The sequence below is a fragment of the Exophiala oligosperma genome (genome assembly GCF_000835515.1).
Source record: "Exophiala oligosperma strain CBS 72588 unplaced genomic scaffold supercont1.5, whole genome shotgun sequence".
Classification (NCBI taxonomy): Eukaryota; Fungi; Ascomycota; class Eurotiomycetes; order Chaetothyriales; family Herpotrichiellaceae; genus Exophiala; species Exophiala oligosperma.
This window is the reverse complement of record NW_015622822.1, coordinates 1,704,864-1,731,024: the sequence shown is the minus strand read 5'-3', so window position 1 is coordinate 1,731,024 and position 26,161 is coordinate 1,704,864. Positions and strand designations below refer to the sequence as shown.

At 51.1% G+C, this 26,161-nt stretch overlaps 11 protein-coding genes across 14 annotated transcripts; 7 read left to right on the top strand and 4 right to left on the bottom strand.

The window, feature by feature from the left end:
- Positions 1 to 22: 22 nt before the first annotated feature.
- Positions 23 to 2,258, top strand: PV06_05953 (uncharacterized protein). Its single transcript, XM_016407009.1, has 2 exons — positions 23 to 1,845; positions 1,902 to 2,258. The coding sequence occupies exons 1-2, from the start codon at positions 507 to 509 to the stop codon at positions 2,078 to 2,080; spliced, it is 1,518 nt and encodes a 505-aa protein (XP_016262613.1). The 5' UTR covers positions 23 to 506; the 3' UTR covers positions 2,081 to 2,258.
- Positions 2,259 to 2,375: 117 nt separating this feature from the next.
- Positions 2,376 to 2,747, bottom strand: PV06_05952 (uncharacterized protein; the record flags this gene model as incomplete). Its single annotated transcript, XM_016407008.1, has 3 exons — positions 2,376 to 2,520; positions 2,602 to 2,684; positions 2,742 to 2,747. The coding sequence occupies 3 exons, from the start codon at positions 2,745 to 2,747 to the stop codon at positions 2,376 to 2,378; spliced, it is 234 nt and encodes a 77-aa protein (XP_016262612.1).
- Positions 2,748 to 3,349: 602 nt separating this feature from the next.
- On the top strand, positions 3,350 to 5,968 carry PV06_05951 (pyruvate kinase). Of its 4 annotated transcripts, XM_016407007.1 has the most exons (8): positions 3,350 to 3,507; positions 3,584 to 3,814; positions 3,874 to 3,918; positions 3,969 to 4,015; positions 4,064 to 4,144; positions 4,202 to 4,323; positions 4,371 to 5,204; positions 5,255 to 5,968. In XM_016407007.1, the coding sequence occupies exons 2-8, from the start codon at positions 3,697 to 3,699 to the stop codon at positions 5,580 to 5,582; spliced, it is 1,575 nt and encodes a 524-aa protein (XP_016262611.1). In that variant the 5' UTR covers positions 3,350 to 3,507; positions 3,584 to 3,696; the 3' UTR covers positions 5,583 to 5,968. The 4 variants fall into 4 exon arrangements, with proteins under 4 accessions (XP_016262611.1, XP_016262609.1, XP_016262610.1 ...); XM_016407005.1 differs by having other exon boundaries at positions 3,584 to 3,918; XM_016407006.1 differs by having other exon boundaries at positions 3,350 to 3,814.
- Positions 5,969 to 6,456: 488 nt separating this feature from the next.
- Positions 6,457 to 9,966, top strand: PV06_05950 (uncharacterized protein). Its single transcript, XM_016407003.1, has 3 exons — positions 6,457 to 7,096; positions 7,147 to 8,584; positions 8,633 to 9,966. The coding sequence occupies exons 1-3, from the start codon at positions 6,830 to 6,832 to the stop codon at positions 9,700 to 9,702; spliced, it is 2,775 nt and encodes a 924-aa protein (XP_016262607.1). The 5' UTR covers positions 6,457 to 6,829; the 3' UTR covers positions 9,703 to 9,966.
- Positions 9,967 to 10,218: 252 nt separating this feature from the next.
- On the top strand, positions 10,219 to 11,481 carry PV06_05949 (uncharacterized protein). Its single transcript, XM_016407002.1, has 3 exons — positions 10,219 to 10,335; positions 10,404 to 11,056; positions 11,120 to 11,481. The coding sequence occupies exons 1-3, from the start codon at positions 10,241 to 10,243 to the stop codon at positions 11,257 to 11,259; spliced, it is 888 nt and encodes a 295-aa protein (XP_016262606.1). The 5' UTR covers positions 10,219 to 10,240; the 3' UTR covers positions 11,260 to 11,481.
- Positions 11,482 to 12,065: 584 nt separating this feature from the next.
- On the top strand, positions 12,066 to 13,644 carry PV06_05948 (uncharacterized protein; the record flags this gene model as incomplete). The annotated part of the gene is made up of 2 exons (XM_016407001.1): positions 12,066 to 12,133; positions 12,183 to 13,644. The coding sequence occupies 2 exons, from the start codon at positions 12,066 to 12,068 to the stop codon at positions 13,513 to 13,515; spliced, it is 1,401 nt and encodes a 466-aa protein (XP_016262605.1). The 3' UTR covers positions 13,516 to 13,644.
- Positions 13,645 to 14,127: 483 nt separating this feature from the next.
- On the top strand, positions 14,128 to 15,697 carry PV06_05947 (uncharacterized protein). Its single transcript, XM_016407000.1, has 4 exons — positions 14,128 to 14,213; positions 14,279 to 14,319; positions 14,417 to 14,586; positions 14,691 to 15,697. Exons 1-4 carry the CDS (start codon positions 14,189 to 14,191, stop codon positions 15,538 to 15,540), a joined length of 1,086 nt encoding a protein of 361 aa, XP_016262604.1. The 5' UTR covers positions 14,128 to 14,188; the 3' UTR covers positions 15,541 to 15,697.
- On the bottom strand, positions 15,635 to 17,378 carry PV06_05946 (uncharacterized protein). Its single transcript, XM_016406999.1, has one exon. The coding sequence runs from the start codon at positions 17,212 to 17,214 to the stop codon at positions 15,853 to 15,855; it is 1,362 nt and encodes a 453-aa protein (XP_016262603.1). The 5' UTR covers positions 17,215 to 17,378; the 3' UTR covers positions 15,635 to 15,852.
- Positions 17,379 to 18,253: 875 nt separating this feature from the next.
- On the top strand, positions 18,254 to 21,114 carry PV06_05945 (uncharacterized protein; the record flags this gene model as incomplete). The annotated part of the gene is made up of 6 exons (XM_016406998.1): positions 18,254 to 18,410; positions 18,438 to 18,643; positions 18,717 to 19,559; positions 19,607 to 19,633; positions 19,681 to 19,767; positions 19,800 to 21,114. The coding sequence occupies 6 exons, from the start codon at positions 18,254 to 18,256 to the stop codon at positions 20,676 to 20,678; spliced, it is 2,199 nt and encodes a 732-aa protein (XP_016262602.1). The 3' UTR covers positions 20,679 to 21,114.
- A 387-nt stretch (positions 21,115 to 21,501) lies between these two features.
- On the bottom strand, positions 21,502 to 24,031 carry PV06_05944 (uncharacterized protein; the record flags this gene model as incomplete). Its single annotated transcript, XM_016406997.1, has 2 exons — positions 21,502 to 23,490; positions 23,540 to 24,031. The coding sequence occupies 2 exons, from the start codon at positions 24,029 to 24,031 to the stop codon at positions 21,502 to 21,504; spliced, it is 2,481 nt and encodes an 826-aa protein (XP_016262601.1).
- Positions 24,032 to 24,689: 658 nt separating this feature from the next.
- PV06_05943 (uncharacterized protein) lies at positions 24,690 to 25,697 on the bottom strand (the record flags this gene model as incomplete). The annotated part of the gene is made up of 4 exons (XM_016406996.1): positions 24,690 to 24,980; positions 25,029 to 25,457; positions 25,508 to 25,644; positions 25,691 to 25,697. The coding sequence occupies 4 exons, from the start codon at positions 25,695 to 25,697 to the stop codon at positions 24,690 to 24,692; spliced, it is 864 nt and encodes a 287-aa protein (XP_016262600.1).
- Between the last annotated feature and the right edge of the window lie 464 nt (positions 25,698 to 26,161).

Genomic DNA, 26,161 nt, shown 5'->3' with positions numbered 1-26,161 from the left:
AATCCACATTGACTTCGGGACGAAAGGCTCCAGATCACTCATTTGCTTGCACAACATCTCGTCACTGTCATCAACCGATGCACTCTCCATATAGATACCAACATTTCTTCGCCCAGCGCGGGCAATCGCTAGATGAAAGGTGGGTATCGGTATGATAGAGCCCTTTGCATGACGCCTTTTAGCCCATCAACTTTCACCAGCCTACAGCAACACTCTAACATCAACTTTTATCTATCCCTGTCAACCTCACTTCCTGTACGGCGTTGCGCCTTGCTCCGATATCTTTGCGTCATTCCAGATCGGAACTTGAACACAGCCGTTCTTATCGATCTTCTGGTTGGCATTTTCCAGTGGCATAGTCCAACCCCGAGGTGCTCAATGAGATTGCCCAGCCATCAATAGAGCCGAAACAGATTCTCGGCGAAGATCCCGTGGTAGAGCGATGTGGCTGCAGTAACATTCATCAAGACCTAAGGCGCCTAGACACACTGGGATCGCAAAGGGCCATGGGTATATTCAGACGCCATAGCGAGAAACCTGACATTGAACATGCATCATCATCATCTTCTACAGAGCACGCTATTATGCAAATCGAACAGGAAGCGCCTCTGCTACAACTTCCGTCAGAGATACTACACATAATATGTTGTTGCCTGCCCTACCAATCTTTAGTTTCCCTCAGCCGGACCTGTCAACAATTACGTGCCGTTGCGCGTAAAGATTCACTGTGGGAAACTCTTTTACGGCCCCATATTCCACCAAAGGACTTTCCACACGACCCATACCCGTCACCGTCATATCGCGAACTCTTCATCACTCATCATCCGTACTGGTTTGTGCCTCGAAACAAGTTATGGATATCAGATGAGCCCCACACTGGTAAAGTGATGATAGCGAGGTACGACCCCAGACGAGGGTGTATCGAAGGGTATCGCTTGTTAGCGGACAGGACACCGTCAGTGGGAATGGTATGGGCATATAAGCCATCCGTGGTCATTCATAATTTTAAGCCCAAGGTGCATTTATGGCTGGACGACCCCGTCATCAAGATCCCCCATGATGTGGCCCCGATCAATGCACGGCAAGGGTGGTTGAAGGCGGAGATCAGAATGACGGTCGGTCCGCAACGGCGACACACGTCGGCCTCTTTTTCTCTTTGCCGCAATATCCCAGAACGACTACAAGACAAAAGCATGATTCTCTGGCCACCTCGCACGATTCCAAATATGCCCCGAGTACGCGCTGCCAGTGTTGACAATTTCAAGGGCTCCGGGCACAAGCCCCAAACGTCTGATGAGATTTCGCAGACCACTTTCAGGTTGCGCCACTGGTCACAATTCAGTATTGGAATGTCGCAATATGGAGTCAGGGTAGGAGAGCAAGTGAGTACATGGACGACGTTGGATCCCGCGCTGTATACTCCCACGCCGGAGAAGCCATACCAGGGTATCTTTGTGGGCGATTACGCTGGACATGGCTGCGAATTCCTGTTGGTCATGCAGACCGAAAAGGCTCCCGACCCACCACAGCAATCGCACACATCTCTGATTTCACAAACAACGCAACAAGACAGTGAAGAAGGCTCTAGCGACGAGGGTTGGGAGGATCTAGGCCAAACCGAAGCCACATCGAGCCGCAATGAGTACAAAGACGACGGCATCCATCACGGTGCTATTGAGGCAGTGAAGTTGACTGGTGATCCGAATATACCTCGTGGTGAACATACTTTCATCGCTGATGACATCGGTCCAGCGGGACTGATCAGAATCGCTAACGAGCGGCCGTTCTCGGGGGCGAGGGTCGTGAGAAGTCGTGGGCATGTCGCTGCGCGCGGATTTGTAAACGGTGAAATTGCCCTCTTGCTTATCTGATAGTCCTCTACTGCTGCTGACCCTCAACAGATGAATTCATCCCCTCGCAACTGATCATGATCAATTTCAACAGGCTGGCTCAATATTGGGAGCCATTTGGCCACATTTCGTTTTATGAAAGGGTCGATATCGACCAACTGATGGACGACACATTTAGACCTATTAGACATGATCAGACCGAAGATACAGCGATGGTCAACAAGAGCTAGTATAGCTCACACGATCCGCTGTATGGGAGCTGATCCGACCATAAGACAAAGGGCCTCTATTCACGATGCAAAAAGATTCAGTCAGGGTTTCGGAGTGACACAAAAACTGGATAATCCAAAGCCTTGTAGTATTCCCTTTCGCTTAACTTCCTTGGTCAAAGAGGTATCCAGAGGAGAGATTCAAGGGCGCAGTCTTTTAGAAAAACTCCAGTCGCGAATCCAGCCGTGTCCGTCCTAACTCCTCGTGATGCATCAAATATGTACATCCACAGACCATCACTGTAGTACAATGCTCTTATCTCCTTCTCTCAAAGAAGCCGCTGCTTCCCATAATGGCCACGGACTGATCCATGACCCATTCGCCAACGCCCAGGTATCGGTCGACCCAAGTTTGTATCTCTTTGTTCTCGCCGATAGAGGAGGCCTTGACACTGGTTGGTCTGAGGGTTAGTTAGTCTGGGACATGATGACCGAACACTTCGAGTGTGTGTATGTGTGGAATGAACGACACGAAGACGTACGTGAGACCAGTGCTTCTCTTCACTCCGGCGAGGAAGGCGGAGATGAGGACAGCGTCGAAGGCGTAGTGAGTCAGGCGACCTAGCTGTAGCGTTGATTTCGGTCACCGAGAGGTCGTACCAATGGCGCCGTGGAAACTTACAACCATGGCTAATATTACGAATAGTATGACAGTATTGATCAGCGTGGTAGGAGTGTTTTATTATACGCAGGTATATGCGAGAGAAGAAGGGTTCTGTCTCGCCTGGTCGCATGTGCTCTTTGGCGAAGTGTGGACGGCGCTTCCCGGGGAACGAAAGGGAAGCCTGGAGCGGCGCCTTGTCGGCTCAATGTTGATGCGCGCCGAAGGGCCTTGATGTGAAGGACTCGATGCTTATCTTATCGCAAGTGCTCGTTGTATTGTTTGTACGGAGCCACACGAGCCTTCACACCGCATAAAAAAAGACCCTGCGGTGCGGGGCAAGGCGATAGTGCACCTGGTGAAGCAATGATCAAATGCTGTGACAGCTCCTTTGAAGCAAACCCCCCACCAGGACGGCATGCTGGGTACCTGTGAGGTAGCATATGCTGTTGCTGTTGGTTGAGATTCTCCGTCCGGACTCGTTGCATTGTCCAATTTACTCGTGCTTAATCCACTCCCCATCGTTTCTCATCGCGGCTTCGCTGACCGACGTGCATGTCATTCGCTGCCTTTTCTACTTAGGGTCTCTAGGCCCGGCGTGAAAGCTGCTTGTGAGTCTCTTTTTGAGCCTAAAAACAAGATAAGCGTGACGTTGGTACTCCATCCAACTCGACATTTTTATTCTAGTACATCCTCAACATTGCTTTTTCCCAGCCTGGTGATAGCAGAGACCGCCGTCCACTTTCTTGTCAACCTCAGCATTACTTCTCCCAGACACATAAAAGTGGTGAGAAGTTTTCCCGTCCAGAGGGCTCTTTGTTTTTGCCCGTCGGTTACAATTGCTTACCAGGATTTATTATTAGGCTGGCCGCGGACACCATCACCGCCTCGTTGAAATATCTCCGCACCCTACCACTTCCTTCACCTACTCAACCAGAACTACAATCTAGCAGAACAAGAAACACATCCAGGCAAAATGGGTGACGCTTTGGACCATCTCGCCAACCGCACCAAGTTGGAATGGGGTTGCAACCTCAATATCAACTACCAGCCCAAGAAGAACCACCGCAGAACAAGCATCATCTGCACTATTGGTTCGTAGCAAGACGCTGGGGAGACAATGGAACACGTTGGGTTGACAAGTTGTCTCTAGGTCCCAAGACCAACTCTGCTGAGAAGATTACCATGTTGAGAAAGGGTACGTCACCGTTCACTCGCGGATCATCCGTTGTACTGAGTTTATTGCAGCTGGTCTTAATGTGGTCCGGATGAACTTCTCTCACGGTTCATATGAGGTTTGTACCTTTCTCTCCAGCCATAACCGATAGACTGACCTTGCTCAGTATCACCAATCCGTCATTGACAACGCACGACAATCTGCCAAGGACTACGATGGTCGCCCTGTTGCCATCGCCCTCGATACGGTCAGTTGTTCCGTACAATGTATCAAGGATCGGCGTTTGGCTCACAATGTACAATAGAAAGGACCAGAGATCCGAACCGGAAACACCCCTGGGGACAAGGATATCCCGATCAAGGCTGGGCTCGAGCTGAACATCACTACTGAAGACAAATATGCTACTGCCAGCGACGACAAGAATCTGTGAGTATTGAGAATCAATCAACGAATTCCGGCTGATAAGAGATTAGCTTCGTTGACTACAAGAACATCACCAAGGTTATTGACACTGGCAAATTGATCTATGTGGATGATGGCATCCAGTCATTTGAAGTTCTCAAGATTGTTGACGACAAGACCATCCGTGTGCGTGCACTCAATGACGGACAGATCTCCTCCCGCAAAGGTGTCAATCTGCCCGGCACCGACGTTGATCTGCCCGCTCTGTCTGAAAAGGATATTGCGGACCTCCAATTTGGTGTCAAGAACAAGGTCGACATGATCTTTGCTTCCTTCATCCGTAGAGGTGAGGATATCAAGCATATCCGCAGAGTTCTTGGCGATGCAGGCAAGGAGATCCAGATCATTGCCAAGATCGAGAACCAGCAAGGCATGAACAACTTCGACGAAATCCTCGAGGAGACCGACGGTGTCATGGTTGCCCGTGGCGACTTGGGCATCGAGATTCCTGCTGCAAAAGTCTTCATCGCACAGAAGATGATGATTGCCAAGTGCAACATGAAGGGCAAGCCCGTCATTTGTGCGACCCAAATGTTGGAGTCCATGACGAACAACCCTAGACCGACTCGTGCTGAGGTTTCGGATGTTGCCAACGCTGTTCTTGACGGTGCTGACTGTGTGATGTTGTCTGGTGAGACTGCCAAAGGCAACTATCCCAAAGAGGCCGTCACAATGATGCATGAGACCTGTTTGTTGGCAGAGGTTGCCATCCCCTATGCCAATGTATTCGATGAGTTGAGGACTACCTGCCCTCGCCCTATTGATACTGCCGAGTCAATTGCAATTTCTGCTGTTGGTGCCAGTATGGAATTGAATGCTGGTGCAATCCTTGTTCTCACCACCAGGTAAGCAAACCATCGTTGCCGCGTTGTGCCTCATATACTGACCGATGCAGCGGACAATCTGCCCGACTCTTGTCCAAATACCGTCCAGTGTGCCCCATTATCATGGTAACACGGAACGCCACTGCATCCCGATACGCCCACCTTTATCGAGGAGTCTACCCTTTCTTGTTCCCTGAGCCAAAGCCCGACTTCCGTGGTGTGGACTGGCAACAGGATGTCGACAGGCGTCTCAAATGGGGTATTGCTAAGGCCATCAAGCTCGGCGTCCTCGGCCAAGGCGACAGCGTTGTGTGTGTTCAAGGATGGAGAGGCGGCCAGGGCCATACCAACACCATCCGCGTCGTGCCCGCAGAAGAGGACCTGGGTCTTGTTGATTGACTAGCCGCTGGGGAGTTTTTCAACACACCAACAAGATCGAAAAAGTCTGTCGATGGTCCTTCATCACCACAATCGCCGACACCCCCGCAGTCTCCATCGAGTCGTAGATGGATTGAGCGAGACCTACATCGGCGACAAATGAGTCTAGGATAGATGTTTATGCTTGATGGCGTTGCAGGACGTGCCAAATCACGAAGTCGGGCGGGGCGAACATGATTGTTATTCCAAAATGGAGGGTGCAAGTAGTTGTTCATCACGAAATAGCGTATCGGTATTCAAAAAAGCTTGGGTTGATTTACTAGCGAAGCACACGAACGAGTTTTTGAGATCAATACGTGTATATGTAAGCCAGTGATTAATCCTTTTTTCCAGTCACCGCACCTGGCAATAGTATCTCTATCAGTAACCTCTGTCAAGACAACGATGCTCGTATCTCCTTTTGGGGTCATGTAGAGAGATTCGGCGGACTAGCACTCCCAGATCAAGGGGCTCGCCGGTAGGTGGTTAAACCCCACGGTATGAGGACTTAGTAGGTACTACGGAGTTGAGGGAATCTATTTTTGAAAGAGAGTATTCAGACATGTGCCACTCTCGTGCTGCCGAGTGGCCCCAATAGTCACCGCCAATGGGTAACCAGTAAGCGCCGCCAAACCGTGGCTAATAAGCTAAATAATACTTGGCTGGTGTTGAGATGACGCCAACTGGTGATGCTTGATTTTGGAGCCCGCTAAGTGCCCAGGGATAGGATCTTTGGGTCTGGGCGACTCTGGGACTCTGGATCTTTGGGCCCTTGGAGCGGGCACCAGGCTAGGGTGGTTCTGGGTTGTTTACGGAGTAGCTGGCCTGCTATGGAGGACTGACTGTGAGTGACGAAGGAATCCTCCTGCGTAAAACTGGGGGCGCAATCACCACCCATCGTGTCTCAGGCTAATGCCGTATTCCTGATCATCTTCAATTTCCGTTTCACAGTCTCAGCCTCACAGGATATTCTCGACTTTGCCTGTGTTTCCTTAAACGAATCCCATGCCTAGCCGAATCTGGTATTTCTGTACACCTGTCATCGCTGCTTCAGTTGGCACGCATTCTCGAACCAGATCGTAAACCTCGCTCCTTTCCTTCTCGCCTGTTCCTTTTACCCCGGCTCGTACTCCGCGCCTGCGCTGCGAATTCCTGTCTCCGACGATCACGAACTTTGAAGGGAGACACCGCCAACACTTGCCCCATTCCGCAGACGTACTTCACCCTCCATGGCGACAGACAATGCTCCTGCGCCGGGCAGGCCGAAAGTGCCTGGATTCACCGAATCGTTCTGGTCTTCAGATTACGCCGGTGGCTTGGGGGTGCTGTTTCAGAAACTGCAGCAGGGTGTCATCGAGAACAACCAGATCCTGACAATTGCAAGCATGAGAGCAGATGCGGAAGAGTTGTACAGCGATCGGTTAGGAGATATTGCGCCCTCCGTAGATCGAATGACCGGAGGCTTCGCACGGGATGATGGCGCAAGCGTTCGAAAGGTACACACGGACGCTCCTACGTCTTGAACCTTTTAGCTAACCAGTTACAGGCTTTTGAAGGGGTCCGAAGTGAGATGGTAGAAGCCACCAAGAACCACAAGAAGATCGCCGATAATATTCGCGAACTGGTAGTCAACCCTTTCTCCAGATGGTGCGATGCACACGCGACGAGAATCTCGAATTCGCAGGAGGATCTGCAGTCCAAAATCAAGGCACACGACAGGCAAGCGGACCTGGTCAAGAAGTTGCGGAGTCAGTATTTCAACAAGTGCAGATTGGTGGAAGATCTCGAGGAGGAGAACAAGTTGGCATTTCAGGATCATGCAAATGGCAGTCCCAAACCACAAAGCCCGCCGCCGCCGAAGATAGTCCTTCCCGAAGACGAATTCGATGAGCTGCCCGTGGAGATTGGAGATGAAACGTACTCGCCGGATCGGCTCAAGACGTTACTTACGGACATGCTTGAGAAGATCCCGCTTAGCGAATTCAAGGTGCCCATACTAGGGGTCTATCAAAATGTGTCTGCCGGTACGGACATTGTTGAATATATTCAAAAGCACATGAAAGCTTCAAGCGTGGGATATGCGGAAAAAATTGGTCAAGACCTGGTGGACCGCGGGCTCTTGCGGTTGATTGGTAATATGGGGAACACATTCGCCAACAGTTCGCGGATGAAGTATCAATGGAAGACGAGAGTGTTCCAGATCACTGGTGTGCCGGAGAAGAAGAAGCCTCTCGGCAGGTCGATAACGGGATCATCGCAGGACGGGGTTCTCGAATCACCCACTATCGGCAACATTACGGAAGCCATACAAGGCTGGAACCCATTAAACAATGCTCATCCGAACGAGACACCTGCCGAACGGTTAAAGCGTGAGGCAAAGGAAGCAGACGAGAAATATAAGGCGGCCGTCCGCAAACTCGATTTACTACGATGCAACCTGGAGGAGTCGATGATGGACCATCTAAAATTCCTCGAAAGATGTGAGACCGACCGATTGAGAGCGATCAAGTCGGTGATCTTGGATTTCTCAGGTGCAATTAGCAACAGCATTCCCTCCTTCCAGAGTCAAGTTGACCATATGATGCTCTACCAGGAGACGATCCAACCATTAGGAGACTTGAGATACCTGCTGGAGAACTACAGAACGGGAGCTTTTGTGCCAAAAGTGGTGCCATATGAGAACTACTATGGCAGCGTGGAGGATCAGACATTCGGTGTTGATCTAGAGGCAAGAGCAAGAGCAGACAGGAAAAGAGTGCCGATCATTGTGACTTCGATACTGACATTCCTGGATAGCCACTATCCTGATCTGGAGGGCGACGAAGCACGGAGAAATGTTTGGCTGGTGGATGTTCCACTGGCGGCGACACATCATCTGAGGAATCAGATCAACAATGGGGCTCCAGTGCCGAGAGAGATCCTTGAGAAGTATGAGGTACCTATAGTCGCCAGTGTACTCAAACTGTACCTTCTCGAATTGCCTGGTAAGGTCCATCTCGCGTGTTTGAGAAGTGCACCCTGACCATCTGCAGATTCTCTTGTCTCCTCACAGGTCTACGAAATCATCAAAACGATATATGCCACTACGTCTGATGCCGCACCAAATCCGATCTCAACCGACTCGGTAGATTCGGCACCGCGCATCAAGGTTCTGCAATCAACACTCGGCCAACTTCGCCTTAATAACATCGCCACACTTGATGCTCTTGCCACACATTTTACACGACTAATTGACCTCACTTCTGCTGACGAAGCATATGTTACAGCTCTTGCTCAATCATTAGCGCCTTGTATACTACGACCAAGAACCGAGAACTCCCTGACTCTGGAAGAACGACACGCATATCGACTAATTCGAGACTTATTCGATCATAAAGAAGCCATCTTTGGTGAGCTTAAACGTCAATCGTCCACAAGCTTATCAACCCGCCAAAGAGCCGTCAGCACAAACGATGAGCGATCAAGGAGAGCAAATATGGAAGAGCGAGCACGAGCCATTACTGAACAGCGACAACGAGACAAGAGCCCAGGCCCAGCAAATCGTCATAGACGGGACAAGAGCACCGATGGGAGCATTGGGCGCTTTCCGGTCGTTGCCAGCCCGAGGCCTGAACATGGAAGAAATGTAAGCGGCGTTGGGCTGCCCTCAAAACGGACAAGCCTGGAGGTTCCGGGCAGTAATGAAGGCTCGCCAGTTCAAGCCCGAACCCAGAATCAATCCGCGGTGGATAGAAATTCCACGACGACTGTACAGCCGGGGACCGGCATGAACGGCCAGACCCATGGACAAGGCGAGGTATCACCGGACATCATGAACTTGCCAAGCACATTCTCGGGAGGTGGCCCTGGACCGCATATCCCGCCACCTCTGGACGATGATAGCCAGGACTCGGACTCAGGCCCTCAGCCAGCACAGAAAGAATCAGATGGAGGATCAAGAGCAGGCAGCCTGAAGAGAAATGCCGCAGGCAGTGGACGAAAACCGGTGGGTGGAGGAGGCAGTCTGAGCAGGCGAAGCTACCAGGCATACGAGGGCCATCCCAGCCAGAGTCAGAATCAGGGGGTCCAGTTGACGGACAGGCCGATGGATGACTTCTCATGATCCCTGGAGAACCCAGAACCCCCTGACCAAAGCATCAGGAACTAACTATATGATACCCAAAACCAACGGGCACTTGGCAGCGCTGCCTCTGGAAGTGTGACAAATTGAAAGGCGCTCTCGGGCAGGCAAGCAGCGACACACTCCTGCACCAACGATGGAAACGTAGCCGGCAATATACTGTGGAATATGTATGAGTATCCAGATTTGATGGGCGTCTACTTCGTACAAGATTTCCTTTTGGCCACTCTCTTGACAGGATTTAGTGTAGCTGTGAGGAATGATGTGACGCTATTGGAAGAATTAGTAGGGATTGTTGTAACAACACCTGCTTCGCTATAGTCATGAAGTTTCGGTGCCAGATTCTCATGAACAATCAGAGTGGGGAGGAGCACATTGCGCAGCCTTGTCACTATCACGTGACTAATTCATAAACGTAAGGCTGAGGTGCAGGTGGCAGCTGCGGAGAGCATATGGACTTTATCTGCGGCCATGCATCATCTAAACTTCCACAGATCACCACTCTCACATTACCACAACCATGCGTCTACTCCGGCTCAGCGCTCTGGTGCTCGCCGCCGGAAGTGCTCATGCATACCTCGATACTACACCCTTCTTTATGTTCTCGACGTCAGAGTACGAACCCGCTCCCCAGGCAGTCGCGATACCTGTCCTTGAAGTTAACTAACACGGCGTTTGTGCAGGCTTTTGAACCCAGACTCGCGATTACAATCCGCCAGCAGCGTCGTTTCCAATGTCGCCATTTCTCTATCCACCTGTCCTTCAGATTACTATGTCGTCGTCTCACAATCCGGCGTGAGTAGTCATGACTACGAATCTATAAAGAACACGCCCGTCTTGGCCCAGGCCCTGTCCAGACAGTCTGCGAGAGGCGTCAGAAGTAGCATGGTCGTGCCTGATGTCACCGGTAGCATCGACTCGTCGAGCTGGATAGACCTTTTACGCTCCAAATGCGGCGTGCAAGTTACCGAGATTGACGCCTCGAAGGGTGCCATCCCTGCGACGATTTCACCTGCACCACGATTGCTCAAAATCACACTCCCTAAGCCATCGAGCCAAAGGCAGAGCGACTTGGCACAGAACGATGCCTTCTTTGCCTCTGTTCTCGACATGCTGCCTATACAGAATTATACGGTCTTGTACACGACGGCGAGATCGGGGCTTGTAGAAGAGGTGGAGCCGAAGGAATATGATATGGAGTCGCAGATCCAGGAGAGTTTGCACATCGACCTGAAGAGAGATTTGGGTCTGGATGCTCGTGCTGGAAGTGGTACGAAGAGCAATCAGACCATGATCGACGGGCCGTTGTTTGATAAGTATCAGTTCTTTACGCCTGGTAAGTTGACGTCCCGTGGGGGAGAGAGCAACGTCTTGGGAATAAAACGCTAACCCTGCACAGGTATCTTCATGGGTCTTCTTGTCTCATTCCTCCTCCTGTCCATCCTGTACGTTGGTATCTCGGCTCTGGCTTCCTTGCAGGTTACCTACGCCGCGTTCGACAAGGAAATGGGCCAGCTGGCGGCCAAGAAGCAACAATGATCAAGCTGTGGGTTGGCATATGATTTGGGATTCAAATTTGCCCTGGTATTAGAGTGTCCGGCATGCCTGCTTGTCGGGCGGGTATTGTGTATAGTAATGCTCAATGTCACGAATATTTTGAGCTTTGGACCTTCCCTCTTTTGCCGTTTCGCTATTTGTTGCACGGTGGAATAGTTAACCTCGGATCTAGTGGTGGAAGGAGACAGCCCTGATCTTATGGTGGTAAGTTCATCAGCAGATGCTTGAGTTGCTCAAGCTGACGACTCGTATCGTGTCTAGCATTGAAGAACCTGTCTGTCGTATACTTCAAAAGTTGAGCGTCACCGTGGTTTCACATGTTACGGCAACTTTCAGGGATTCTATTCACTGATATGACCTTGCTTCACTCACTATTTTCCTTTACCATTATCTCTACCTCCACCTCTCTCGTCGTCGCTGTCTCTTCCATTTTTACCTCTCTCTTCACCTCTGTATCTACCTTTACCTTCGTCTCTAACTTTACCTCCATCTCTGGAGACATTCATGACTTGTCTTTCTCTTGCTTTCACGTTGCCTGCGACTTCAATCTGATTTTCAGCTTACTGGATTTTCTAGAACTCTGAACCTTATATGCTGTCATAACTCTCCTCTGGTGTCCACATCCTCCTTCTTATTGCGCCTCTCATCTTCTGACATCAAATTGGAAGCTCGACACAATTGTTTTCAACACTTCGGTAAGTGACCCAGCCTCCACTTAGGAGATATAACATTCGCATCTGCTAATTTACTACATTCCTAGACTCGGACATTGAGGTCCCGCCTACATGATGACAGACCGTAGTCCTCCTCCTTTCATGCCGCCCCCAAAGCGATGCGATGCTCAAATCCAATACTAGTAGGATGGAAATGTCTCTTTGAAAAAAAGAAAATTCTGACTTAGTTAGTTCGCGTCAACCTACTGTTTGGATCAAAGACGAAAAATTCGGAGGCCGGAGATATCTTGTATATGTTGGACAAAAGCTCGGTGCTGACTACGAAAATAACATTCTCTGGGCCTGCTTAGTTGGACATGAGTGTCAGCTTCGTATGAGAATACACCAAGAGCCCTTGGGAAGCCCCCTTAGCTTCGACCAGTTCTTCGTTGGATTCACCGAAAACCGTACCTATCGCCTTGCGGCCTGGTTGCAACCGTTCATTGACTATTCTAACACAGGACACAAGAGTGTTCCACCATATATGACATCTAGGGAAGCGCAACCAGTGATAAAAGATGCCGTGCTCGCCACACTAGATGAGTGTGCCGGCCACAAGATTCACACCAGATCTAAGCCACCACGTTGGCTACATGATATCAACAAAGCTGAACCTCCCATGATGCGAGGCCTTGAACCCCGGTATTGGACCCCTCAACCCACAACCCAGAGCGCTGATCTTGGGCCATTCTGTTTTGATCACAAGGATAAGCCCGGTGGTGTTCCATGGAAAGATCGGACAAGCAAGAAGATTTCTGCTCAACAATCCGCTTCCTCGAAACTTTCCAATAGAGATCCAGGAGATGCAACGTCTGCAAGCGGCTTTAATGGTGAGCAAGTATGGAAGCCTCAAGTTACCAAAAAGCAAGTCATCAGTGCAAAAGAAGATGCCGACCAGCCTGATTCTGCCCCGTCAGAAGTCAAGCCAAGATCTGAATTAGACCAGCAGGATATTACCGGTCACAACACGGATTTGAGTGAAAATAACAAAAACGCTGCTATTACTTCAACAAACGACTGTCATCGTCAAGAAAACAAAAACACCTCCAGCTCGCGCGTTGGACTTTCAAAGTCCTGCACGGACTCCAGCGCAGAAGTAAACGCCTATCCAGGCACAGCTGTGCGTGACAGCATCGGAAAGAGCCATGCTGCTGAGAACTCTACAGAACGACCATCAAATAACGCTCATGCAGTATTGCAGCCGTTTGCTACCGAATTCGAGCGTCTCCTCCTGCAACCAGTAAGGGAAAAGGCTGCGAACGAAATTGCAGAGCACCTTCAAAAGTGGCGTGATGGATGGATCGATCTTTCTGGATTTGAGACCAGGATTGAGAGAAGTTTGTCAGACGTCCGAGTCAGCATCCGAATGCAAAGGGCGCTTGTTCAGTCAGATGCAAAGGCGCCCGTCAGCAACGCGGGTCAGAAGAATGATGCTGCAGAAAATCGCAAAAAGAGGAGCCGGAGTCAAAGTGATGGAACCTGCGCGGCAGTGCAGCGTACAGCCAGAAGAAGTCGTCATGTCTAACATCTCGTTCTATGAGACTCAGTATAAAGCTTGGGTGGAGAAACGTTAATGATTGATGTCGATAACCAGAGTCCTGGAAGAGGTGCTGATTTATCGTTCAGAAATGCGAGAGGTATGATGGGAATCAGGGGCTTACTCGCTAGAGTCTATCAAAGGAGCCTCGACATGATAATACAAGATTCTTGGGGCGCAATGGTGCTCAACATTGGAACTCATGCGTGGCGGCGGATATGCAATACAGATCTGGTACTCGTACATGAAGACCACCGGGGTAGTAAAAAAGCTGCTCGTGATAGTTTTCATGCATTATCTGCTAAAAGTGTAGTCTGGGTTACTTGCTTCCTCTGTTTTCGAGATCTTTCTTTGCTTTAGGATTCATAAGATTCAAAATCAGGTATCTCAGTCTTACTCCTTCATGATGTTGCTTTTGCCTGCTGAACAATTATCTGTTCAAAATCTGTCACAAGTACTAGTATCGTGCACATATGCGGACCCCCAGATTCTCAGCCTTGTGTGGGATATTTACCGAAGGGAAAGGCATTGAGGGCTTCCGATTGCGGAGTTCCAACTCCAGCCTCGAGTCGGAATATTTTCCTCGAACGCGGTACAGTGTAGTTTCGTTTCTGCGCTCGAGACTCTCTTTTTCTACAAGCTCTTGATCCATACTTACACCATGGCTGCACGAACGTTAAGAATAGGTAAGAAACTCTTCGCTGCCACTACTACTATTGTCATAGCGCTCTTGCTGAACCTCTTTCTTTAGGCCTGATTCCGGGTGACGGTATCGGTCGCGAAGTTATTCCGGTATGCAGTCCAGTCGTTCTCCTGTCCAGCGCGGCACTGGCCAGACAACTACCTGTCTGTCTACCTGATATGCTGACCAACAACTTGATTCTTTCAGGCCGGTAGACGTATCCTCGAATCACTCCCTTCCTCTCTGGGCCTCAACTTCTCCTTTGTCGACCTCGATGCTGGTTTCGATTGCTTCAAGCGCACGGGTAGCGCACTCCCAGACAAGACGGTGGAAACACTACAGAAAGAATGTGACGGAGCCCTCTTTGGGGCCGTGAGGTATGTGTTACTGCTCAGTCATACAATGTCTCCCTGTTTTGTCCCTGTTCCGGTTCGTCCCCTTCAAGGAATGCATGCTGACAAAGTTTTGCTGCTGGATATAGCTCCCCCACGACCAAAGTAGAAGGCTACACGTCTCCCATCGTGGCTCTACGGAAGAAACTTTCGTTGTACGCCAACGTGCGGCCTTGCAAGACGACGGCGTCGCCCGCGTTCTCCTCGCCGACTCCCCACCCGATCGACCTCGTCATCGTGCGCGAAAACACCGAGGACCTGTACGTCAAGGAGGAAAAGACCTACCCCGACCCGTCCGGCGAGGGTCAGATCGCCGAGGCCATCAAGAGAATCTCGACGAAAGCGTCGTGGCGCATCGCCAACATCGCAGGAGACATCGCCGTGAGGAGGCAAAAGATGCGCGCGAACGGACAAGAAAAGCCGGGCATGGTGACCATCACCCACAAGTCCAACGTCCTCTCCCAGACCGACGGATTGTTCAGGGCGACGGCCCGCGAGGCCCTGAGTCAGTCCAAGTTCAAGGGACTGCAGATCGAGGAACAGATCGTCGACAGCATGGTGTACAAGCTGTTCCTGCAGCCGCAGTACTACGACGTCATCGTCGCCCCCAACCTGTACGGCGACCTGTTGAGCGACGGCGCCGCCGCTCTCGTCGGCAGTCTGGGCCTCGTGCCCAGCGCCAACGTCGGCGAGGGCATCGTCATCGGTGAACCCTGCCACGGCAGCGCGCCCGACATCGAGGGCAAGAACATCGCCAACCCCATCGCCACCATCCGCAGCGTCGGCGTCATGCTCGAGTTCCTGGACCTGCCCGAGGCCGCCAACGTCATCTACAACGCCGTCGACAGGAACCTCGCCGAGGGCCGCTTCGTGAGTCCCGACCTGGGTGGGAAGGCGACGACGGACGAGGTGCTCGGCGATATCCTGAAAAAGTTGTAAACCATTTAGAACTTCTTGACCAGGTATGAGTATGCTGGCAAGACAAAAATTTCCAATGAGAAGAACTCAAAAGTAAAAAAAGAAATGAAAAAGGCTCGGCCTCGTACTTGTACAGATATTCAATCCACGCAGGCGATTACTCCCTACAAGACTTGTGCCCTAGCTCGCTGACTATCAGGACCTTGTTGTCCTCACATCATGAGCACCATGGTGCTAGTAGTTAAAAAGGTGTATCTACGCCATGAGCTTTCGTACTCGTAACCAACCCATTTACCGTGCTTCTTGCATGCACAAAGGCTACTCCTGCCACTATCATGACCGTGAACCTTTCTTCCGTTGTTTGGTGAGTTTGCAGAAATATATTGGACCCCAGCCCGCGTTGTCCTGCTGATCCGGTAATATCATCCACCCATGTTTGGTCGGTTCTCCGATTGACCAGCTCGTATGATCGATTTCTAGCGTCCACAGTTCTGGAAACGCTGTTTGAGGTGGTTTGCGCGGTTGACGGGCATCTTCTTCTCCATCATTTTCACTGCCCGGATCGGCGTCACGTCGACGCGATACCTCTTTGATTCGTCTTCGATTTTGCTTGTCGATCAAATTCACCACGTTCTCGATGACGTTGTCATTCTCATGTGGCGAGAGCGAGCAGGTACTGTAGACCAGGGTGCCACCGAACTTCAGAGCTCGAACGGCGGTTGTGAGCATTTTAAGTTGGAGACCCTTGGCGATCTTCTCTGAACTGGAAGGTGACCAGTTCAGCAGGTCCTTGTGTAGGTTCGATGCGGATTCTTGTTTGTGAAGCTGGTGTAGGACGTGTCTTTCACTGGAACAAGGGGCGTCGAGGAGGATCCGGTCATAGGCTCCGGGACGGAAGCTGGAAGCTTCCGTCGCGTCCTTGCCTGTGATCTGGATGACCGAGTTTGGCGATGAGGTAGATGGAAGTAGATTTGCTGGCACATGTTCGTCCAGTACGACTCGTAGGCGCTTGCGACGTTGAAAGTCGATCTCGTTGACATGCAGTTTTGTTTGAATGGTGGAGGGGGGAGAAGATGATGAAGCATTGATGCCTGCGGCTGGGACGAGGGAGTTGCCGAGATGGTTCAAGAGGGTCAATGTTTTCCCGCCGGGTGCCGCCGTCATGTCGAGAATGGTATGGCCTGGGTGAACATCGAGAGCGAGAACCGGAAAGACGGATGCAAAGTCGAGGCAGTAGTAGTTTTTGAGGTCGTGAGAATTCTTCGACGGAGGTGGTAGGAGGTAGTCTTTGCTGGAATGGGTTTCTTGTTGTGGTAGGTGATATAACTTGAGAGGGCAAGATGGGGGTAGCCATCGACCGGCATCTTCCAGTGGTTCTGGAGGAGAGACTTCCCCCGAGTCCTCCAGGTTGACGTCTCGTAGGTTTTCATCCAAAGACCCTCCTAGTTTTGGATTCGTCGATTCCGAACTTTGAGCCTGGAAGTAGGGCGCTCCATGAAAGGTGTTCAACAGAACGGCATGTCTCGTGGGTTTTAGCAATGCCGGATACAGGGTTTCCCATCGATGTAGAGTGTGGTCCACTTGCGTGGCTGTTAGTTGTGAAAGGGGACCGTCAAAGTATCCTTTGTATGTATCCAGCAGTTTCTGTCTGAGAAGCTGGTAGCGAGCCTTCTCCTTCTGCGTAGGCTTGCCCATGTCTCGAGTTGATGTTGCTTTGATGAATGCGGCGGCATCTCAAGATGCTTAAGCACCTACAAAATAACAGCCATTCCCTCGTTGGGATTCGCCCTCATTCTGGGTCTTAGAAAGATGTACGAAAGATCCGTAAGTCGCCTGATTAAACTCTCCTTATACATGCAACATCAATTGCAACTGTTTTCTGGCGTTTGTAGAGAAGATGTTTTGATACTTCCAGGATCCGCATTTGATGACAAAAAATTCGCGATCACGTGAAGCAATGTTTGACTTGAACTTCCTGCTTCTTCGGAATGCCCCTTTTTCATCTACACGCATATCTCTGGTTTAGGAGCCTCGCCTTCTCAACAACCGAGTAAAAGGCCAAGGGCTATCTAGAGAGGTTGCTGCAATGCCGGTATATCTACTTGGTGAGGCTCTCCGCAACGCACTCTGGTCCGACGTTAGATGTACGCTTCACATTCATGGAGACGCGCTCCGACGTGAATACTGTGAGGGTCCTGATCGTATAATGTGTAATGGGCTACACGGGAGTCCCTTTTCTTGAAAGATCGAACGTCGAAGACTATCTAGGGCTACCTATCGCCAGAGCCACCAATGAAAGATGACTAATGCGTCGACAGCTCCCTGTCCAGGACAGTACCGCCAACGCTGCCTGTGTACCGCATGGGCTCGTATTCGCGACACGAGGTTTGTGAATAACAAAATGGCAAGATGGGCAGATTCCTTTACCCACGGGCGGTCAGCAGTGTTGACATGAGTTGTGGCTACATGGCGCGAAGTGAGGCGAGGAGAGTCGATGATGTGCATTGCACGCCTTCTTCTTTTGTTGTTTATCGCTCTTTCCGCCACATCCTCCCTCCATCACCACCATCGTCAACTGTGTCTTCAACCATCCTCCCACCTTACTTCAAAGAGGTCTTCTTCCTCTATTCATCGTCTGTCTCTGTATTCCTTTGCCCTCATTCTCCATCTCTTCGTCTCCATCGTTTCAATGACATCCATCAAACCCTCTGAGCGTCTGCTCAAATACCCCCCAATGACAAGACAGGACTTGAACCAGTCACAGCTGGGCAGTTTCAAATTTACGCCAGTCGACAACCTCGGTGAAATTCCCGACAACCCGGAACCCTCAAAATTCCTGCAAGATCAGCTGGCTGAGAGCTTTGCTCGTGCCTTGGCCCACGATGCGGCACGTCGCTAAAAGGCCATATCCCAGGGAGGCAAGCCTTCGCTACCATCCAAGGAAGCTCCGGTACCTGATGCAAACTACTTCAATGAGCAGTTCAAACCAGATCTGTCTGACTCACGTCTGAAGTTGGGCTCTGCTGCCCTTCGCTCTGCAGTTGCAGGTGCAACCAGTCCTACCAAGACAGATCGACCATCTGTAGATCGACTTTCCTCGCACAATTCGAACCTCGCTTCCAATGTAAGTGAACGAACTAGCCGTCGTTTTCCGGTCCTCAATGCCGCAATGTGAGACTGATTTAAAACCAACCCAGACTCAAACCTCATTGTACCATCACACTTCGTTGGCGATGGATCCAATGGCTTCCACCTTCACCCCGTCCTCCTCCTTGTACAGCTCAGGTCTTGAAGTCCCAGATGCTACGATGTCGAGCTCGTACCATCCTGACCCTACAGCGATCAACCAGTCATTATGCCTAGCTTTGGCAAATGAGCAGCAAGCACATAATGCGACCAGATTGGCACTTGAAAAGGAGAGCCAACGGTGTTTGCAACTAGAAGGGCAGATCGAGGAGAACCTACAGACGATCAAGAGGCTGAACACCACTGTTAATAGCCTTGGAGCCATTATTAAACATAACCTCAGTAAAGAAAACGAAGCACATCACACTGACGGAAACAAGAAGGGCACAGCAGAAAGTAACCAAGAGGAGGCCGATCTGAAAGAATTCTATCGAGATCATTCACGCCTTCGTAAGGATCATGAAAGTGAGAAGACAGAAGTGAGAGATATGAAGGATATGGAGCGACAGTATCCAGGTGGCAAAGAGCAACATGGTTTGGCAGGTATCGTTGCTGTCGCCGAAACAGTCGTCGATGAGGTGCAGCTCTTCAACTTGGAGTTACTGAAGAGTCCCAATTTCGGTCCAGGTCCCTCTCCCGAGTCTGCTTTGCGTAACACCTTGAGAAAGCACTTTGCGATCACCGACACCTCAGTACAAACCACAACAAAGACTCCCACAAAGACACGTGTGAATGCGAACAAGCTCATCGATCTATCTCCAGAGTCTCCGGAGGATAGCAACGAGATCATGGCTCGCGACATCCCTAAGCTTCAAGAGACACCAAGTGGCAAGAAAGGCTGGAATACCCTCTTGGTGAGTTCAGGTATTGAGGTGAACGATCCCCTTGCTGAAAAGCCCAGACAGCGGAAACCCCAGTCCTTGAGTTGGTAAGAGAGTCCTAAGCTTTCTCGTATTCTTACTGACCGCCCTCGAGCCCGCCTCAATCGTTGCAAAGTACTCCAGAAAACCAGCTGTCGAAGCAGCAGTTATCTCAGATCAGGTTAGAAAGAAACAAAATGCGGTGAGATTGATTGGCTGACTGACCGGTAACAGACAAACAATCAAGGACCGGCTTGCGGACTCGAATCATCGAAGACAACTGTCGAAGTCGTCAATGGGTGCGGCGTGATTAGCGAGGGACGTGAGGGCCGTGCAGTCGCCAGAGGCACAATGGCTGATACTACTGTCAGACGTATCACTGTAAAGATTCCTGAAAATTTTGATGGCCAACCCAAATGGTTGGTCAACAAGGATAATCCGCTTTTCGAGACAGAAGATGAGATGTGGCAGGTTTGCGCCCACGCCTTATCTGGTTGGGTCGACAATAGCCCTTTTCCTGCTTTCCCCATTCGTTACCTCCCTGAACAAGCAGTTGGTTCGTCCAACGCATATCGCACTGTCATGGTCGACGACATACCCGTCGGATCCACTCTGAAAGACATTCTCACCATTGTTCGCGGTGGAACCATCGAATCCGTATTGCTCGTTGGGCCTATTGGACGAGCCAACCCGTACATGACGGCGCAAGTTATTTTTGTTCATGAGTCGGCAGCTGATGGAATGTACAAGAGACAAGAAAATTCACCCTTCATCATCAACGGTTCCGCGGTTCGTACTTGGAAGCCGATGGATCCAACATATCCTAGCAGTCGTCAGGTCACCGAAGCCATCTTTGGTGTTGAGGAAGCAACACGCATCGTGCTGATTGGCAACATAGAAGAGACTGAGTTTGCGAAGATCCAACCCAAGCTGCGACGTGTCAATCTTGACCGATACGTGATTGAGTACAGCGTCACTGAGGACGGTTTCGGCTCTATTGAATTTCCCAACGTCCAGATGGCGCTCAAGGCAACTGCGGAATTGAAGAGGGATCGCGACTTCGCTAACGCTATCTTCAACTATGACGATGATTACACTCGAGAAAGCTACTAGTTGGATAACGAAGCCATGGCGACGGGGCTTGCAGACATCAAGGGGATCTTCGAGCTTGCAAGGAAGAAAACAACTATCACTATTCCCATCCTCGATCGACAATTGACAATTTACGTGAAAGCAGAAGACGCACACCAACGATTCAAAAAGACCAAAAACAAAGAAAAGGAAAAAAACAATCGCATACAAAATAAAACGATTGAAGCCTTAATGTGTTTGATATTCAGGAATAATCACCATGGGGAAACTGCAATGGCATGAAATGGCAACCCAATCCAGAGAACTTCGCTCGCAGCAATGGCAATTAGAGAGACGTCTCGAAAGGGTAGTGGCAAAGGATGGGTACCTGAGTTTCAACACGGCACATTCACCGCAAATCGCGGAAAGAAACAAAAATAGGCATGAGAATCACATGGATAGTGCTAGCATACAAAATCACAATAACATATGGACGATCACTCACTCACCCTGGGCTGATCTTTATATTTTGGCGTTGGGATTCGTAGAGGTGATCAGGTTCTGGGAACATCTTTCCGGGACACGGGCACATTGCATGGTGCTTTGCTTCATGTATTATTGCACACGTTTCATGCCCCAAGTAGAGTAGCCAGTCAATAGCTGGATGGAAAGGGAAGTCTTATGTTCATTGAAACAACCATTGCAGGTATTGACTCTATGCTATTCCTGCCTGTTGCAACGGCTGACGCTATCATAAATCGTTCGTCAAGCCAGGTTCCATCGAACCAGGAAAGGGGTTCCGAGCAAGTTTCTCTGTACATTGCTCCCCTCGGTCCGTCTTGAAGGTATGCCATGCCATGCCATGCTATCCAAAGTGAAACAGCGTCTCTCCCTTTTTGGACTTTTTGCCCTTCTTCTTTCCGCCGGCCGCGCCCTCGAGCGCTTCCATCCCGCCGCCGTTCTCACCGTGGCCCACGGCGGCGGCGGCGGCCTGGGCGGGCGTCGGGGTCGTGCCACCTTGGGCCCACGCGTTGACCGGCGTCACGGATCCCGAGCCGGCGGGTGAGTTGCGACTCGACGAGCCCATCAGACGTCCCGAGCCGCGGGTGTTGAACCCCGCCATCATCGTGTTCGGCTTCGGCGCCGTGGGCAGAGACGGGAACATGTCTTCCGTCTGGCGCGGGGGGGCGACGTTCGATCTGCTCGAAGTCCCGACTCGCGCCGCCGTTGTAGGTGGTGGCCGAGGGGTCGGGGCCGCCGCGCCCATGGTGGTGCTGCTGACTTGCGGCGCCGACGTATTGGCCCAGACGGCTTGCGACGTGGGTGCCGCCTTGTTGTTGGGACGTCCGTTCGCCCCGGCCAGCGCGGGGAATGGGTCACGGCTTGAGCCGCCGGGGAGGGCGTTGCCCCACGACCCTTGTTTCGAGACCGCCGACCGCGACGACTGTGCCGTGCTCTTCTTCAGAGTGAGGACCCGTCGACCACCGGTCGCGCCGGCGCCCGCACTCGACACGCCCGGGAGCGTACCACTCGGGCCCGGCAGACTGGGGTAGTCTTCGTTGATGCTCCGCCAGTTGTTCCACGCTTGGAGCAGGGATTGGCGTTTGGCATCGTCTTCGTACAGGTCTGCGAGCTCTCGAATGAGTTTTCCGAGTTCGGCACTCGGGCAATCGAACAGAGAAAAGAACGAGTCGATGAGATCCGTCGCCGAGCTCGTCCCGCTCCGATACGCCGAGACGTGTGTGCGGAATTGAGACAGCTTGGTCGTGTCGTTCTTCAAGAGGGTCGTGGCACGGTCAGTGACGGCTTGGTGGCGGACCGCTCGAGCCTGTTCTTGAGGAGTCATGTTTGCTGCACTTGCTTGTGCCGAATCAATCCTGAGGTTTTCCACGGTGGGCAGCTGCTGGGGTTGTTGCGAGGAAGGTTGCGGTCGGGGTGCAGGTGCGGTCTGAGTGAGCTGTCCACCAAAAGTTCTGTTCGAGACAGACTGAGAGCTTTGGATGGCAAGCTGTCTTTGATAAGCCAGTTCGGCCCGGCTTAAAGTCTGAGCACTCGACATGGGGATAGGTTCAGAGTTTGGATCACGCCCTCTACCGCTTCCACGGCCTTCTCTTTCTCGCTCTCTCCCTCCCCGCCGTTGTGGTTGGTAAGGCGTTCGGAGTTCGAAGCCAGAAAGGTCCACGAGGCGGGCATCTCTTCTGGCGTCTTTTGAGAGGCCATTGGGATGCTGAGAGAGCTGATGTGCCTTCAAGTCCATTTCCGATTCAAAAACGTTAGTTTTGTTCGCTTGACATTCGGCATCGAGACAGACAAAGTGCTCGGCCGCGAAGTGCTTCTCCAGCTCCTGGTAGTTGAGATAGTACTGTGGATTTCTACCGCCATTTCTCCGGTCGCAAATGTGGCATCTCTCGTGCTTTTCGCGACAATGGGTGTAGAGTTCGTCGTCACCGTAGAATCTCTGTTTGCAGAAGCCACATTCGGGATGGCCCCTAAATCCGGACTGGTCAAGAGCCCCGGGGTTGTCATCTCCAAACTTTTCGTGCTTGCGAAGTTCCCCGAAGGTGAAAAGTTCGTGCTCGTGTGTGAAAACTTTCTTGTTTCTCGTGCAAAGATCGCACATGACTTTTCCATGTTTGGATTTCACATGCCGATGGAGGTCCGGCCACCCTAGACATGCAACATCACAATCTCTGTCGGGGCAGTTGTATCGGAGGAGCAGTATTGTATCTTCAAGAATGACGTCCTTCTCGTACTTTATGCCCAAGTTCTCGTCGATCTTGACAAAGTCGTTGTCTTTGAATTCGTCGTAGCGCTTCTCAGCGTTGTCGGTAAAGACCACGAACGGTGCTTCTGTCTGTGAGATGTCAGTATAGCCACGTATATGGTGAAAATGCTGGACTCACTCTGCAATGAGCACAAGCTCGAGTCTTGTAAAGAGCCCTCAACCGCAGGGAGCAAATGTGGCATGTCTGGTGGTTACAGGGTGCAATAGACACATGCTCGATAGGGCTTGCGCAGATAAAGCAAACCTCGACGTCATCTGCAGCTACCTGCTGCTCATTTCCTTTTGATTGAGGGTTCATGGAGTCGCCTTGTTGTGTCGAGGCAGCTTCGGTCAGACGTGCACCGAAGCCGCCTCCAGGTGGTCGTCCTGAGCTTCCTTCTGCTGTAGCCTCTGTAGAATGTGGGTTGGACGCGTTGTCTCTGCCACGATACTGCCCTCGACCTCTACCTCTTCCACCCTTTCCACTTCGTTGGCCTCTACCACCTCTGGGCGCAGAATCTCGTCCATTGTGTGCGTCTGCAGAAGTGGACGAGCCCCCGCGGTTGGAGCGACCGCCGCGCCCAGCGATGGGGCTTGAAGGTATTCTATCGCCGGTTACCGGGTCAGACATGTCGTGGTCGGAGAAGGAGACGATATATGCGACGTGACGCGGTTTATAAAACAAAAAGGGAAGTGTTCTCGACAATGACTTCACCTAGATCAACCCCAATCGCGGATCAAAAAAGTAGCGCAGGCTCTTGGTGGGGCAGCCTTGTACGGTCCCTGGTTAAAGTGGCTCTATTTTCAGGCACAATGACTCTGACTGTGAGGTGACTCTTAACGCAACATCTAGCCACAAGCCAGCATCTAAAAGGCGCTTTGGTATGAGTAATTGGCAAACGCCCTTCGTTTCGCTCTGCGTTTAGAATCTGGCAACGGAACCGTCTAGAAAGGAATGACTGCTGTTTTTATCCTTAGTCAGCAAGGCTGGCCCTCCTGAAGACCATTCGGTCCAGGCAGTTTGCTTTGAGTCCAGCTCCCATCATCCAGCCAAATTCGAATAGCCAGTGATCACTCAAGATATCCCCAATTCAAGCCTTCCATATCGCACTTCACCCGTCACCAGAATACACGTCATCTTTTGGATCCCATCCAGCAGTGTTGCCGAAAACGCCATCATTGCTTTAGAGTCGTGCCACAGATACAGTCATGCAACCATAAAGCCAGGACAGTGTCTGGATGCGGGTGTAAGCCCTGTTCCATGACCGACCTCAGCCTCATTATGTAGCTCATTCGTCAGGATTATACATTTGTTGAGAGACGAGTTTGGTCATGGTGAACATATGCACCTTGTCTTGTCTGAAAACTTCTCTCATTTTGGCATCGCAGATAATAAATCTCTTGTCATTCGGGTCTTGGAGATTATTTGCTTTGATATAGGCCCATAGCCGCTTGGTGGTTTCCGGGCGTGAAAGCTGGACAACGAACTTAGTATCTGTCTCGTCTGCAGTAATAGCTACAATTACCTGTATTTCGCCATCAAGAAGACTCGAAAGAGCCGAAGACAGATTTAAGGGTTTCTGAAGACGTGTCAGTTGTCGTTGTACAACGAGTGGAGGGAGGTATACATGAAATCCAGTGTTCCGCTTGGGCTTCGGATTCTCTTCGTCCTCGAGATCAGAGTCGTCAGAACCAGTCACTCTTTCCTTCTTCGCCTTCTTCTTCTTTTTCTTGACTGGCGCTGCCTTGCGGCTTGCGCCACCTCTGGTGGGACGGGCTCGCGCATCCTCCTCAGCCTGCAGACGAGCCGCATACGCTGCATCAGCATCGATGCTGGTTTTGCGCTTCTTCTTTGGAGGGGGAGAATCTAGGACGGTTGAATGGCTTTCACTTTTTGCCTCGCGTTTGGCAGGTGATGCGGAAGGAGACTCAGTGTGAACACCGTTCGTCTTGTGGGCCGGCTCCATAGTCTCGACCGAGGGCACGACAGTAGAATCGCCATTTTCCTTGGTGCTGATGACATCAAATCGCTCGTTGATTAAGACCTTGATAGGGGCCTATGCTTGTTTAGTATGCAATCCTTCGTCTTCCAAACCGTGCCACGCACCTTTTGCGGAGTAATGTCATATTCGACCTTGTCCTGAATACCCTTCAGAATGTCTTTTCGTGTAATGGTGGTGAGGTCGGCGCCATCGAGGATCGAGTCGATGATGGAGATGTACTTCTCGCGAACGTCCGGCGGCACTGTCCCGGTCAGATGAATGGCGCGTGCAAGGTGGGCTGGACTTACAAGACATGATGGCCTCTTGTGTCGATATATCGCCAAGGAAACGCTCAGAAAGGTCACAGGATATGTGGAGACTGTCGAAGAAGTGATATAATGCTATGCTTGCGTGGTCTAGGTCACCTCATAGTCAAGCGTCCTGAAGGTTGGAATTGGCGCAGCCTGACGTGGAAGAGAGGGCGCGAAGGGCAGGGAAGTAGAAGGAGGATGGATAGACCGTGTAGAAGGTCAGCTTTATCAAGAACGAGCGAGGCAGAGATCAATGAAGGTGATGCGATGAAATGTTTGAGTTGATTGTGAGGGAACAAAGCGTACACTCAAAGACGCATGCGCAGCGCTCATCGCATACTGCTGGGCTGAGGAACAAACCACAAGCTGGGGTACAATAGTGGATGCGCAGTGGTGTCGGCTACTGCCAGGCCTTGCCAGCCACCCTGTAGAGCCCTGCTGACTCATCCTCTCAGACCACGATTTACA